Source organism: Octopus bimaculoides, chromosome 1, assembly GCF_046866305.1.
Source record: "Octopus bimaculoides isolate indiv1 chromosome 1, ASM4686630v1, whole genome shotgun sequence".
NCBI classification, from domain to species: domain Eukaryota; kingdom Metazoa; phylum Mollusca; class Cephalopoda; order Octopoda; family Octopodidae; genus Octopus; species Octopus bimaculoides.
Window position 1 is genome coordinate 156470172 of NC_142928.1, and position 15369 is coordinate 156485540.

The 15369-nt window shown below is 35.1% G+C and overlaps 1 protein-coding gene across 3 annotated transcripts in view; it reads right to left on the bottom strand.

The window, feature by feature from the left end:
- LOC106868434 (uncharacterized) overlaps positions 1–15369 on the bottom strand; it is a 377561-nt gene that overhangs the window by 87154 nt on the left and 275038 nt on the right. For all 3 annotated transcript variants that reach the window (XR_016243814.1, XM_014913697.3, XM_014913696.3), the window contains 3 exons: positions 11899–12005; positions 8473–8638; positions 1185–1392 (listed from right to left, as the gene is read on the bottom strand). Coding sequence is in view for 2 of the 3 variants with exons in the window: in XM_014913697.3 (XP_014769183.1) it covers positions 1185–1392; positions 8473–8638; positions 11899–12005 (481 nt within the window). In the remaining variant the exon portion in view is untranslated. The remainder of the gene's footprint in view (positions 1–1184; positions 1393–8472; positions 8639–11898; positions 12006–15369) is intronic.

A 15369-nucleotide genomic window follows, 5' to 3' on the forward strand; every position in this document is an offset into this window, starting at 1 on the left:
CAATTGTAGGATTACATAACAAAATGAATTGCTTACTCCATACTCCATTCTCCTTGGTAATAATTATATATATGCATAAGTCAGCAGGCTTAGAAAATCGTTAGCAGGCCAGGCAAAATACTAAGCTAAATGACATCTGTTTCTATGTTCTGAGTTCAAATTCTGTCTAAGGTTGACTTTGCCTTTCAACCTCTCAGGGTCAACAAACTGAGTACAAGTTGAGCATGGGGTCAATGTAATTGGCTTATTCCATCCCCCAAAATTTCTGGCCATGTGCTGGATAACCAACTTTGGTCATCAGTGACCAAAAGCATTGGCAGCATGTTGGTTTTCTAGAGCCAATACACTTAATTACCTCATATAGTTGTAAATAATAATCATAGTCCAGGAACAACTTACAATGGTTTGCAGTGACAATATTGTGAAATGAAACAGTTTTATTTGTTTGCAGTACTGTTCTTGAGCCTGTGAATTGAATAAAATGTTTGCCTCTGCAAGTTTGATTTACCCAAAATATACACCTTGAAAGTAAAAACTTAATTGGTGCATTGTTGAAATTACCATCATCATTACTACAAATCTATGCCAATATATCAATATGAAAACAGATGAGGAATAGGGTGATAATAAGATGATTTCATTGTTTTCTTCTTTATTAAATTTTATATAGAAATAGTTCTATTTTCATTGAGTACATTAGTGACAAATGTGCTGCCCATCTATAAAATGTAGGCTGACACTAATCTTCTCGTATTGATTTGTCTCACAGGAAAATCACAACAGTTCTTGTTTCATGACATAAAAGTAAACCATCCCTTAAAATGCAGCCCAAACAATTCATTCAAATGTCTAAAATTTAGGAAACATTTAAATAAGTATGATAATAAAAGCATGGCAACATTGTGCTTGTGCAATGGCAGTTAGTTGAGAATTTCACACAGCAGATACCAGTAGGTTTTACAGGTCAAGAAAAAAATCCACCTCATTTCAGGGCCTTCCCTTTGATGGCTTTACAGTGCACTGGCACCTCACTCAATGATGTGAGATCCCGCCTATTGAATTGACTGACTAGTATTCAATCTTAAGTTTATTTTGGGATCATCACCACCCTTAAAATGTATATAAAAATTTTAGAATAAAATAAACAAAAAAAATTTTAAATGGAAAAAAATTTTAAATGATACCAGTGTAATGGAGAATGGCCATCCTGGTCAAACATATCCACCCTGGCATCCCATTCTATCAAACATTGAACAACATCTGTATGACCCATCTCACAGGCACGCAATAAAGGTGTATGTTTCATCAAATTCGTTCCATTGATGTGAGCCCCATTTTCCAAAAGAAGCTGAACTGTAGAAGAGTGACCTGAGAGGGCTGCTGCATGTAGAGCTGGAAGAAAAGATGGTAAAGTTTGGTACACTTTGGTACAGAGAGAGAAAAAAAAGTATTAAAATATTTCTTTTAACCCTTTAGCATTTAAACAGGCCATATCTGGTCCAAATATTCCACCAGTTTTATGTTCGAACTGACCAGATTGAGCCTCTCACACCTACCATACAATGTCATTCTAAAAATAGACAATCACATCATCAAAATCTCAAAGGTGTGAGATAATGCCTGATAAATCCAAAACAATGTGAATACATAAGCATGCCATTTGACAGAGTAATCAAATGCTAAATAGTTAAAAGACAAAACAAAACAGAGTTGTGGATGTTTAGCCCAAGGTAATCCCTAATTAAACAAATCTATAATCAGAGGTATTTCCAAAATTATCATCATAGGTGCTCCAGCTACAATCACCCCCATCTTTGTTCCCAGACATAACATTTTAAAGACTACATTATCCAATGTATTGTTCCCTTTTTTAAGAAATGGTAGGGTATGCTTTGAGGAAAATTTGGTTGCTGTTTCAAGTAAACTGAACAGTCATATTGATGCCTTCCTTGGTCAACACTTGTCTCATACAATACCATTTCCACTGCCCACAAAATGCAAAAAAATATTGATTTAAACCCTTCAAAGCCCATATTCAGTTAAAAGAAGGCCTAATTGGAAATTGTTATCACCATTGATATGACATAAGTCAATTCAAAGATGCAGTCTCTGAGTCACCACTACTATGAATAATAATTGTTTCTAATATAGGCACAAGGCCTGAAATTTGGCAGAGCCAGTGATGGTGATGATGTAGTCAATTACATTGAGCTCAGAACGGCAAAGTTGACCATCATAAGATTTGAATTCAGAAGGTAGAAAGCTGGAAGAAATGCTGCAAAGCATTTAGACTGACATGTTAATCAGTCTACCAGCTTGCTACCTTCAACCAATCAAAATAATTGTTTCTATGTTAGGCACAAGGCCAGAAATATTGACCAAGGTGGTTAGTCATTACCACTAACTCCAGTACTTGGCTGGTAATTTAGTTTATTGAGCCAGAAGGGATGAAAAGCAAAGTTGACCTTGATGGGATTTGAACACAGAATGTAGGTAACTAAAAATAGTACAAGAATTTCACCTAACACTCCAACAATTCTGTCAATCCTGCACCACCACTATCAACACCACCAAAATAATAATAACAGCAACAACAACAACAACAACAATAATAATAATAACAATAATAATAATAGTAATAATTGTAGATGAAGAAAAGTGAAGTTGCTTCCTTATTGACCCATCATGCCCATTTGACTCCAAGATCGTAAAGAAAGAAGAAGAAAAACAAAAAAAAATACAATCCCTTAAAGTTTGAAATAGGAAGAATTTGGAGCATGCGAACAGTAAATGTTGTACCTATAATAATTGGTGCATTGGGAACAGTAAGCCAAGATATAGACAAATGACTGAAGAAAATTGGAATAGAATGCCCGAAAGAGCTCCTACAGTAAGTTTGTCTCTTATGGACAGCAAGGATTATCAGGAGGGTTCTAAGTACTTGAAAGACTGCTGAAAACTTGTGGATACCTAAGGTTAGAGGTAGTAACCTGCTATCCACATAATTCCTACCAGTAATAAGACCGAACCTGAGCCAAACCAAAATAATAAGAGACTAGACATGATTATAGAGGACAAAATAAATAGGCACAGGAGTGACTGTGTGGTAAGTAGCTTGCTTACCAACTACATGGTTCGGGGTTCAGTCCCACTGCATGGCACCTTGGGCAAGTGTCTTCTACTATCGCCTCGGGCCGACCAAAGCCTTGTGAGTGGATTTGGTAGATGGAAACTGACCCCAGTGTTCAACTGGTACTTATTTTATCAACCCTGGAAGAATGAAAGGCAAAGCTGACCTCAATGTAATTTGAACTCAGACCGTAAAGATGGATGAAATGCTGAAAAGCATTTTGCCCAGCATGCTAATGATTCTGTTAGCTTGCTGCCTTAATAATGATAATAATAATGACAAGGTAACCCCAAACCTCTACTGGCTACTATGCCATAAGTATGGATATGAGGTTACAGGTGCTTGGTACTAACATACACCGGAAAAGGTAATGGATGAAAAGGAGAAGGCAAAAATTGTCTGGGACTTTGACTCCCAGACAGATAAGGTATTAGAGCATTGAAGGCCAGATATAGTAATCTTTAGGAGGGACAAACAAGACTGCCTAATAAATGATGTGGCAGTGCCAGGAGATCAACATATCATCATGAAAGAAAGAGAAAAGATTGATAAATATGGAGACTTGAGAATTGAGATCACTAAGATGTGGCAGCTATGAGTGTCAAACATAAAGGTTGTCCTTGTTGTCATTGGAGTGTTGGGTTCAATACCACCCAACTTGAAAAAACATCTGGAAACTTTAGAAATACCCTACAATCTAGGTGTATTGCAAAAATTGGCATTACTTGGAACTGCACGCATATTACATAAAGTACTGTCTGTCTGAGGTCCTTGTGACAGTACAAACCCCCAGTAGACACAATATCTTCAATCAGTAACATTATGATATTAGATACTGTGCAATGTCTTAAATAATAATAATAATAATAATAATAATAATAATAATAATAATAATAATAATAATAATAATAATAATAATAATAATAATAATAATAATAACAATAATAGTAATAATAATAATAATAATAAATGCCCTGATGCAGTAACAAGCAGTGGTTTTCATGGCTTCTCATCTTAATAAATTTAAAGTGCTGTCATGTACATTGTTTTGTCTTGGTATAAAAGATGGGCTACAACAAATATTCTGCTCAATACCACAGATTTACCTGTCAGTTGTTTGACCTTAACCAGTTGAGCATGTCCCTTAGTGGCTGATGATATGTGCATCTCTGATCATGAGCAGAAGTAGTGGGAGATCATCATAGTCATGTGTTGAGAGGAATTCTTTGGGGTTTGAATAATTCACCTCTGGAAACATGGGTATTTCATTCAACATCCTTAAACAACTCTTATTCAGGGACCTTTTGAGCAGGATGGGCTACTGGACTTGAAGAAAATTCTAACTGGGCCCCACCTGCGAGGTCATGTACTGTTTGTTTATCTTGATATGAGATCATCATGTCACGCATATATGGTCATGATGCATATGCTTGGTGTACCCTTATCAGACGGGTAGTCATGATGGGTATACTGGGCTTCGTATATTTTACCCCAGTGTCACTTTGATGGCATAGACTGCTCTCTCACTCAATAATGATAATAATAATAGTCATTTCAGTAGTTGTAGGGGCACTCAGAACACTAACAACCAAGTTCGAGAAACATGTCAGAGAAATTGGAATTGAAATGAAGGTAGAGCATGCTAAAGACAAAAAAAACCCTGCTCTATTGAGATTTTGAGATTAGTACTTGGGTGTTGAGAATCTTCCATGATACTTAACACCTAAATACCAAGTCTTATAATGTGTGGAAAGATACCCTGTGGGACCTTTGACAACAGGATGTTGTCCACTCTCACAGAATTAACCAAAGCAAGTAAGATCAAGAGCTCTGAGAAGTAAAATATAATAATGATAATAATAAAATGAAAGCTGATTAATATAGAGGTGTTATTCACCAGATCCAGAAAATATAAATCAGCATGAGAAGACATTAAACCAGTAACAATAATATTGTTGGTTCATAGGAAAAGATCAATCTTATATAAGTTGACACAAATATGTGACTGAGTCATTAATTCAATGAGAAATATCTCAACAATAGCTGTTTATTGCTACCTTGGAATGGTACTGAAATAAAAACTAAATCAATGATATACCATTTTTTATATTTCTTTACAAACAGCAATTTGTTTTTTAATAACAAACCAACAATAGAACACATTAGCAAGATTCAATTTTTTATGTACAATGATAAAATTCATGATAAATGTGTCGATACTAATATGTGAACTAAGAGTTTTATTAACAAAAAGGAAGAAAAATAGCAACATGAATATTTAAAAGATAAATAGAAATTTAATTTTATGTAGACGGTACTACCATTGAGTAGACAAATGATGCAACTGTATTGTTGGAATAAAAAAATGTCAGTAACAAAACCAGAGATATGAAGAAGCTGTTAAACAAATCTAACTAGCTGTGCCAATAAAGACGATGGTTTAAGGATATTGAATAAATAAACAATGTCCTCCATTGAACTTGCTTGTGTATGTGGACATGAATATGTCTTTCTATCTCTTTATAAACAGATTAGACACACACACACATTTACATATATATGTGCACATGCATAGCTATATAGATATGGGGTGATAAATATGTGTACATTAGTGGTATTAGTTTTAAACATTACCCTCCAGACAAGAAATACTATTTAAGAAGTTCTTGCAGTTTATAAGAAAATCCACCTAAATGATTTTATTCTTTATTCTCTGAGATTGAGTTCAAGTCACCCAGCTGGTCCTTTAGTACCTTTCATGCATTTCATTTGTTGCAAGTTTTCGCATCAAGTCTTCAGTCTGAAGATAACACAATATCTGTTCCTTTTCTTTTTTCTCTATTGGTTTGTTCTGGAGAAAGAGTTTGTACTTATTGCCTTTGCAAGTCTCCAAGACCATCAAGATAGATGCGGTTAAGATTTCTGTTGAATAGTTATAAATTGTCAGTTACTGGGCAAACCTGGACAGGAAAATAATTCCAGTGCTGAAGATTTGGAGATGAAGGACTAAACATATTGGTTCATGGGGAGCCTGGACGAGTGGATATGATAGAAGTGATAAGAAGAGGAGAGCAATGAGTGAGGCAGGAGTACCCAGATGTAGGAGTCACAAGATCAGCCATCTATGAGAAGTAAAGATCATTGCAGTCATTGTAAATAAAAACAGAAAGAGGTGACAAAATAATGGGTCATTAAGCCAATGAAAGAGTCTATAAGTGATAACTCAACCTGCTAGTATTAGCAACCAAACATCCTTAAATGCTTACCAAATCATCATGAAGATGCAGGAAAGTACTGAATAAAGTAGTTCTAAATATAATAGGTCAGAAAGGAAGCGGTAATGGTCTTTGGCTTGAATGCCAATGAAATGATGTCAGTTCAGCACATTGAAAGACATGTTCTGTATCTGGACAAAATCCAAAAGAATAGTGTAACCATTAGAAATGTGTTTTCCAAAAATTACTCAGAAATCCAATGCAACAATAGGAGAAGAATGGCCTCTTGAACCAATCCCAGTCGATGCACAGTACATATTTAATAAAACCTACAGAAAGTCAAAACCAACAAACCCAGTTCAATTCCCAATCAGATTTGAACTCAGAACATAAAAGGATGAAGCTAAATATTTAAATGCATATTTTATATAATGAAGTATATAATAATACTGTTTAATTTAGGCACAAGGCCAGCAATTTTGAGGGGAGGGGATTAATTGATCAGTTTGATCCAGTACTTGACTGGTATTATATTTTATCAACCTTGGCAACATGAAAGGCAAAACTGGTAGGATAGGAACACAGGACATAAAGAGCTTGAACAAATGCTACAAGGCATTTTTCTTGAAGCTTTAACAATTTTGCTAATCTACTTCCTTTAAGAATTATATAATATTGTACAATATATAATAACATGCCAGATGTCACAATTTCTGAAAATTTTCCAGTTCTAATATAAGCTGTCAATTGATATTTGATATGGGGCAATTACTAGATGACTTTAGATAATACATTTTCAAACATAACTCAATTTATTCCTGAAATTCTTTTGGTGTTCCCCACATTTAACTGACTACATCTGTTGATACTAAAAGGAAAGACCACTTTTATCATCAAAAGTAGATATGCAGTAGCATATTTCATTCATTCTCCTTTCTTTAAATATTGATATAAAATAACAGAAATGAGTATCTGATATGCCACTATTGATACAAACATATGCCTAATGTGGTGGTATTAAAGCAAGCAAGTGTCTCATGTGACAAGATACAAATGCTTGACTGAACGACATGTTCAATGAAATAAGGCAAGTCTTCAATCAACTATTTACAATCAGTGGTCAGGCCATTCAGCTCCATTCTCTCTCTAACTCTGCTGCAGTTACTACAATGGTGCTTATTTTTCCTTCTGATGATACACTGCCTCTACTTGAAACAATTCAATATCACTTGTTTTGCTCACTTTCTCCTGTCTTGTTCACTGTGTTTTACCTTTAAATCCTTATACTAAAGAATTCACACAGCCTCACTTGATCTTACATAAGAGTTGTTGCTCTGACTTAGGCTCAATGAAAAAACTACGGTCAAAGGTATTCACTTAATCTTTTGTATATCTAGGGACTACATTGTTCACCGTATCCTTCCACTTTTAAGACAGTAGAATGTTATTTGAGGGAAATTTAGTCGTTATTTCTAGTAGGTTGGGCAACTGCTGCCTTGTTGACACTAAAGAAGAATATATTGATGTAATTGTGAGAAGAAACCAAAACATACCCCTTTTATTCCTAACAACACAGACTAACAGTAGCCTATCTAGTCAAGTTACTAACCCATCCTCAGAACTTCCACTTTATCTTTCATCCAAACTAACTTCACTCAGTTATCTATGGCTCAGTGGTTAGAGTGTCGAGTTCACAATCATGAGTTAGTGAGTTTGATTCCTGGACCAGGATGTGTGTTACATTCTTGAGCAAGACTCTTTATTTTACATTGCTGCAGTTCACTCAGCTGTAGAAATGAGTTGTGCCGTCACCGTTGCCAAGTTGTATTGGCCTCTGCCTTTCCCTTGGATAACATTTGGTGTGTGGAGAGGAGAGGCTGGTGTGCATGGGCAACTACTGGTCTTTCACAAACAACCTTGCCTGGACTTGTGCCTAGGAGGGTAACTTTCTAGGTGCAATCCCATGGTCATTCATGACCGAAGGGGGTCCTTTATGCCCCAGATGGGGAAAGCATTAAGGCAAATTAACTTTTAGTTACTACCTCTCCTCTTCAGGCTAACTAATTAAAGAAATTTGATGAAAATAATTCTGAGCATACTAGGAATATTGAGAAAAATTAGACCTACCTGTTTCATTATTCTTATCAACTTGCTGGATATCTACATTATACTTAATAAAGGTTTTTATAACTTCGTCAGCTCCTTTTCCAGCAGCCCACATGAATGCTGTGTGACCTTCAACATCTGGTTCATCAGTGACATTCTTTCGAGAAAGGAAAACCTCAACTGTTTGCTGGTTTAAGATAAATGAAGAGAAAGCCAAGTAGCTTATGGGGAAAATGGTATAATTCTACAAAATTATGTTAACAAGAAGAATAAAGTGTGAGAAGTGCTGCAGATCAGTGGTAGATATTAGTCATGGAATGGTGTTGTTTCAATTGAACTAAAAAAAAAATGGGGGAAGAAAGGATGCAAACCAACAACAGTGATTTGAACATCCATTAAACTTTTAGCAGTATCAGTTATTATGTTGTATTTAAGAAGCTTGCTCACTTTGCAACCATGTAGTTTTGGGTTCAGTTCCACTGTGTGGCACCTTGGGCAACAGCCTTCTACTATAGCTCTGGGCTGACCAATGCATTGTGAGTGAATTTTGTAAACGGAAACTGTGTGGAGACTTGTTATCATATATATATATATATATATATATATATATATATATATATATATATATATATATAATGAAGATGAAAAAAGAGTAATGGGCATATGTGCCATATTTCGGGAGTTTTAGTAGTAATGAATATATGTCAGGTCACTCTCAAAAAACTGGTAACATGTGACACAGAACAACCTGTTACATGGTCAGGTTGTTAGCGAATAAACTGGCAACCCTACCAAGCTTGCTTGGTGAGGAGGGTGATTGCATGTATGTATGTATGTATGTATGTATGTATGTATGTGTGTGTGTATGTGTGTGTGTGTGTGTGTGTGCGTGTGTGTGTTAGAGAGAGAGAGAGAGAGAGAACGGGAGAGTGTTTCTTTTTTTGCATGTGTGTGAGCGTGAGTGTGTCTTTGTGTGTGTGTTTGTCCTCTAACACAGGCCAACAACGAGTGTTGATTTGTTTGAATCCCTGTAACTTAGCAGTTCAGCAAGAGACTGGCAGAATAAGAGCCAGACTTAAAAATATAAATACCAGGGTTGATTTGTTTGACTAAACATTTCAAGGTGGTGCCCCAGCATGGCTGTACTCCAGTGACTGAGTCAAGTAAAATATAAAATGAAGTAAAAAACATGACCACCATCAACACGATTTCCACTGCTACCACCACATTGATGATAATGATGATGGTTATGATGGTGATGCTGTGATTGTGATCACCGAAGAGAGAAGAAGAAAAAATTGCTCATGGAAAGGAAAGAAAAAAGAAGGAAAACACAATTACACATATGTGTGTAAAGTATTACAACACTCTTTCTCCTGTTGCATTATTTTAAAACACAACAGCCTATTCTTATTGGCGAAGCTTTTGTGTTCTAAAACACTGCAATAAAGTATCTACAGATTTATAGCTGCTGCAGTTTTGTGTTTGGCAAATTTACAGAAATTATATATTAGCAAAGTTTGAAACAATATACATATATAAACACTCACACACACACACATGTATACACATATCTATACATACATATACACAAACACATACACATACATATATATATACATATATATTCAAACACAAACATGCGTGTGCACACACACACGCACACATATGTAAATTATTGGCTGACTTGAACCTCAATTCAATTCATATCATTTATTATTCCATAAATCTAAAACAGGCACCTTATAATAAGTTTAACATCAGCTGAATAGTTACATGTTTAATATTAATCTAACGTCAACTGTCTAAGTATACTGTCAGGTAACTTAATTGGTTTTACTTTTAATAAATTCTATTTCTATGAGACAGAAATAACCCAGACCTGTTTTTCCAAATATTTTTTCGTTTTTCTTGTCAATTTGACAACAGAATTGAAGTTATGTATATTGATACACAATATTTTCCCTACTCCTTTTTTTTATCATTTATTTCTTTATTTTCCTGAACTCTAAACATATCACAGATACTGAGATAATATTCAATCTATAAGCAAATAGACAGAAATAATTAGACTTTTGAAAATAAAAATATGTATCAAGTAAATATAAAATTTTTTAGAGAAATATAAAACATTTGATAGAATGCTGAGCTTCAAACTAGTGGTTACTGAGATCAAATCCCAGTCCTTTGATATATGCTGTTAGTAAAACAGCATGAAATTTACAGTAACAGGCTGAACAGTGGAAAGGGTGCAGTGTACTCAGACTGACACACTGTATCCCAAATGATAAACCACCAAGGGTCAGCTTGGTACAGAATAGTCCTCAGGTGAAGGTACAGTACATATCTGGATCATTAGATGTGTGGATTGCACCAAGTCATTTGACCAACTACATACAAGATACAGGTCATGAAAATAAGCGAAGCTTTTATGCTGGAGATATTTCTTTCAATGAATAGCAAAAAAAGAATTAAAAAAACTGGACCTTCTTAAATAGGTAGCTTATTGCCACTTTATGAACAAGTAAGTAGATTGCCTCAGTAGAAAGCCATTTCTGTTGTTGTTTGTTTGTTTGGTTGTGTGTGTGTGCGTGTGTGTGTGTGTGTGTGTATGTGTGTGAATGTGTGTGTGTACATACATAAAGTTACACATAGGCGCAGGAGTGGCTGTGTGGTAAGTAGCTTGCTTACGAACCACATGGTTCCAGGTTCATTCCCACTGCGTGGCACCTTGGGCAAGTGTCTTCTACTATAGCCTCGGGCCGACCAAAGCTTTGTGAGTGGATTTGGTAGATGGAAACTGAAAGAAGCCTGTCGTATATATATGTATGTATGTGTGTGTATATGTTTGTGTGTCTGTGTTTGTCCCCCCAGCATCACTTGACAACCGATGCTGGTGTGTTTACATCCCCGTAACTTAGCGGTTCGGCAAAAGAGACCGATACAATAAGTACTAGGCTTCCAAAGAATAAGTCCTGGGGTCGATTTGCTCGACTAAAGGCGGTGCTCCAGCATGGCCACAGTCAAATAACTGAAACAAGTAAAAAAGTAAAAGAGTATATAAATATACATATTACACACACAAATGCACATGTGCATATGTGAGTGTGTATGTCTGTATGTATAACTTTTTTTTAATCTAACAGGTGAGTAAAAAAAAAAAAAAAAATAGCCAACAACATTTATTGAAACTGTTTCCTCTGATTTCCAGGTATAGCACTTATTCACATTAATTATACTGTTGCCTCTGTAAATGGTGAGAAGACACATCATGAAAGATCTCAGAATAAGAGGGTTGTATATATGACCCTAACAGCTGATGGAATCAATAATTGGCAACAGTTAAAAACAGCAAAAACAACAGCAACAACAACAACAACAACAATAACGCCTAGAATTGAGAAAGAATGAACTAATAATCATATGGCTCGTGAGTTATTTACTTACAGCACAATTGTTTTTGGCAGCATAGTGAAGTGGAGTAGCACTGTTGGAGTCTGAACAAGCATAATCAGCACCATTGTCCAGTAAAATACTGATGATTTGTGAGTGACCTGGTAAGAAATAAATTCTCAACATTACACTTTATTGATTTCTGAACTTTCTGATTCACATGTGCACAATAAAGAACAGGTATTTTCAATGTTTATAAAAACATTTCCTTATACCAATAGCATTTTATTATATATATATATATATATATATATATATATATATATATATATATATATATATATATATCATCTAGTTGTTAATTTCAGCAATCATACACATCCACACACCTAATAATATACTCTCACTTGATTACTGTTTTATTTTTAAATACACAAATACACACATTAGATAGTGATCGATAATTGTTCACACTCAGTGCAGTGTTTTCAGTAACTATATACACACTACTGACAATAGGTTATTTTCACTAACCATACATACACTGCACTGAAAAGAGATGCTTTCACTAACCATACCCAGTCATCTAACTACTGTTATTGGTCTCCACATAAACTCAGCTCATTTCATGATCGTTTCCAATAATTATACATACACTTGTCAGAGACAAACAGACTTCATGAAAAAGCTTACCTGCTTAATAAAGCAAAGACTTACAGGTCAACAATTTTTAGCTTTTGACCTGTTATCTTTTCTATCTGCTTATTTTTCTAAAATGGCCTTTGTTCTTCTGAATATATAAATACCAATACACCAACACCATCTCCTCAACTCACCATTTTTTTTTTTTTTTTTTAGCAAGGACTATTCAATCAACATATTTTTTTTCTACTTTTGTTATATCTGTCTCTTTCAATTTCACTCTAGGAATTATCTACATTTACCAACTAGTTGACTAGTTGTCCTTTACCTTTTTTTAAGCAAAGGACTACACCAATCCCTTTTATTTATCTTGTATTTGCTAAATAGGTTTTAGGTTTTAGGCTTTCTTTTCACAACATCAAACAGTGGTTCTCAATGGGGGTCCATATAACGGGGGGGGGGGGGGTCTATGCAACAAAATAGTAAACTGGGGATCCACAATAGTATTTTAAGGGCCCCTGAAAATATTTTGCGACTGTAAATTGCACATTGGTGGCTGTTTCCATAGTAACGAGTAGTCTGCTGTGTTTCCATTGTAACAACAATGCTGTTTCTGTCCTACAGTGACACTTTCACCATTGCAACCACCATCTCAAGTTTTGATGAGAATCGTTTTGTGACAGACAGCTATCACACAGAAAATATCAGCTTCTAATTCCTGTTTTCAAATTAACTTTAAACCTCTGTAAAATTTTCCTAAATTTTATCTGGAATAAATGAATCCCAAATTCAGATCCAGTGTGAAAAATTACATCAAAATTTTCATTTAATTTTAAAATTTCCAAATCTGTGTCAGTAACCAAAAAGATCCACATATGTCGTTGAATGGATCTCCCCATAATGTAATTCTCAGACAAAATCAAAGTTACACAGTATGCAACAAGGTTGGATTTTCAAGTTACAGGTACAATCAATCTAATAGGCTTCTACATAGTTTCTGTCTACTTAGTTTCCTTGACAAGGCTTGGATTCAGTGGAGGTCATGGTGACTGACACTCAGCAAAGATGCCATGTAGTGAGATCAAACCTGAGAAATGGGATTGCAAGGCAACCTTCTTAATCATTCAGCCATAAACACACCAACCATAATTTCATCTTTTAGGGACCATAACACCCAAATTCCAAAGAACATTAAAACATGTAGTCCCAGAGATGCAAAACGATGAGATGAACTGCTCTGGAATATTTTTGAATCAGAAATCTACTCAAACAAGAATGGCCTAGGGTTACACAGCATCTATGGAGTCTAACTTTGAGATGTTTGCAGCAGATTTTCCTACAACTAATTCTTTTGCTCACTTGTTAATGCTGTTCATAGAATACAAAGATAATCACAACTTGCATGATGTTAATTAGTAACTAGCTCAGTGTAACTGTATCGTTTATCCTAACTAAATTAACCAATTATGCTGCAGGAATTGGAGGGGTGAATTTTGTACAGTATGTGGTTATATGTTGAGCAGATATGGCAAGGGATTGAGTGGTCTGATGACCCAGTAGGTGCAGAGATGGTAATGGTTTGGTAGAAGTTAAGGTTTTGAGGTGAGGAAGAGATCAAGAGTGCTTGGGTGGGTGGGGGTAGGGTTGTCTATGTGTGTCAGCCTAGAGTATGGGTAGAAGATAAAAATAAGTTAGTGTAAAGATTTGAGAACAGCAAAGGATTTAGCTTCTGCCCCAGTAACATTGGTGTAGGAAGAGTGAGAAAATCTTGAGGGGTTGTGAACGTTGAAATCACCAAGAATGATGACTTTGAAGAGTGGAGAGATAAGAAAGATATTTGTAATGCAGGAGGGGATATGGTTGAAGAATTGCTGGTAGTTTGAGGAATTCAGAGAGTAATAGAGGAGGCAGATGTAGTGTAGGAAGTGAGGGAGGGAAACTCTGAGCCGGAGTAACTGGAAATCATTGTTGAGAGGAATGAGGGTCGAATCTGTGTAGATGTAGACATCACCTATTCAAGAGAAATTTGAGTGGAGAGTGTATTAGGGATAATGGAAATGATTTGTTGATAGGGGTTGAGAAATTTCTATCTCAGAGTGAACCAGGATATGTGGTTTGCATGTGAGTAAGAGATGATATGTGAGATCTAGTTAGGAGAGAAAGCCTCAGATGTTTAAGATAAAGAGGAGAATGGATATGCTTTAAAAGAAAGGGAATCAACTAAATTCCAAGACTGAAAATAAACTTAACTCAATTTTTCAAAAGACATTTTAATTTCCTGCCTGCAAATGAAGAGTAACTAAAGTGTTATAAACCATCCTACTTTATCTTAATCTAATTTTCCATTAGTTCCAAATTTCTAAAGTAGCCTCAATTCTTTAAATGGAAGCTAAAATGTAAAATGTGTGTAAATAAATTTTTTAAATATAGCTTCTCTCACTGATATTTCTATGTAAGTCAGTTTTATATATAGAAGTTTTAATATCAAATATACAGAATGACATTTCATTTTAGCTTCTTAGGTGAAACTTCTAGTATATATCTTTTGTAATCTACAATTGCACCTGGAGATGTGCTATAGTACAATGAAATTGAATAGTATAAGTCTACATATGGTTTTTCTTACGATAAAGCAATAACTTGTCTGCTAAATACATTGAAACTAAAGAATATTCTGTTGAAAAAACTGCTACCGTGATTGAATAGATAACTACGGAACCAACAGACAGCCAAATTGCCTCAGATTTAGCAAAATGGCAAAGCTTCTGACAATGTTCATTATTGTTTTATCTTCAGGCAACGTCAGTTCTTTTTTTTACTTAATTTCTTGCAGCTATCACAGAAAAACTTCCAAGCATTGTTTCACCAGCCAAACAAAATTGA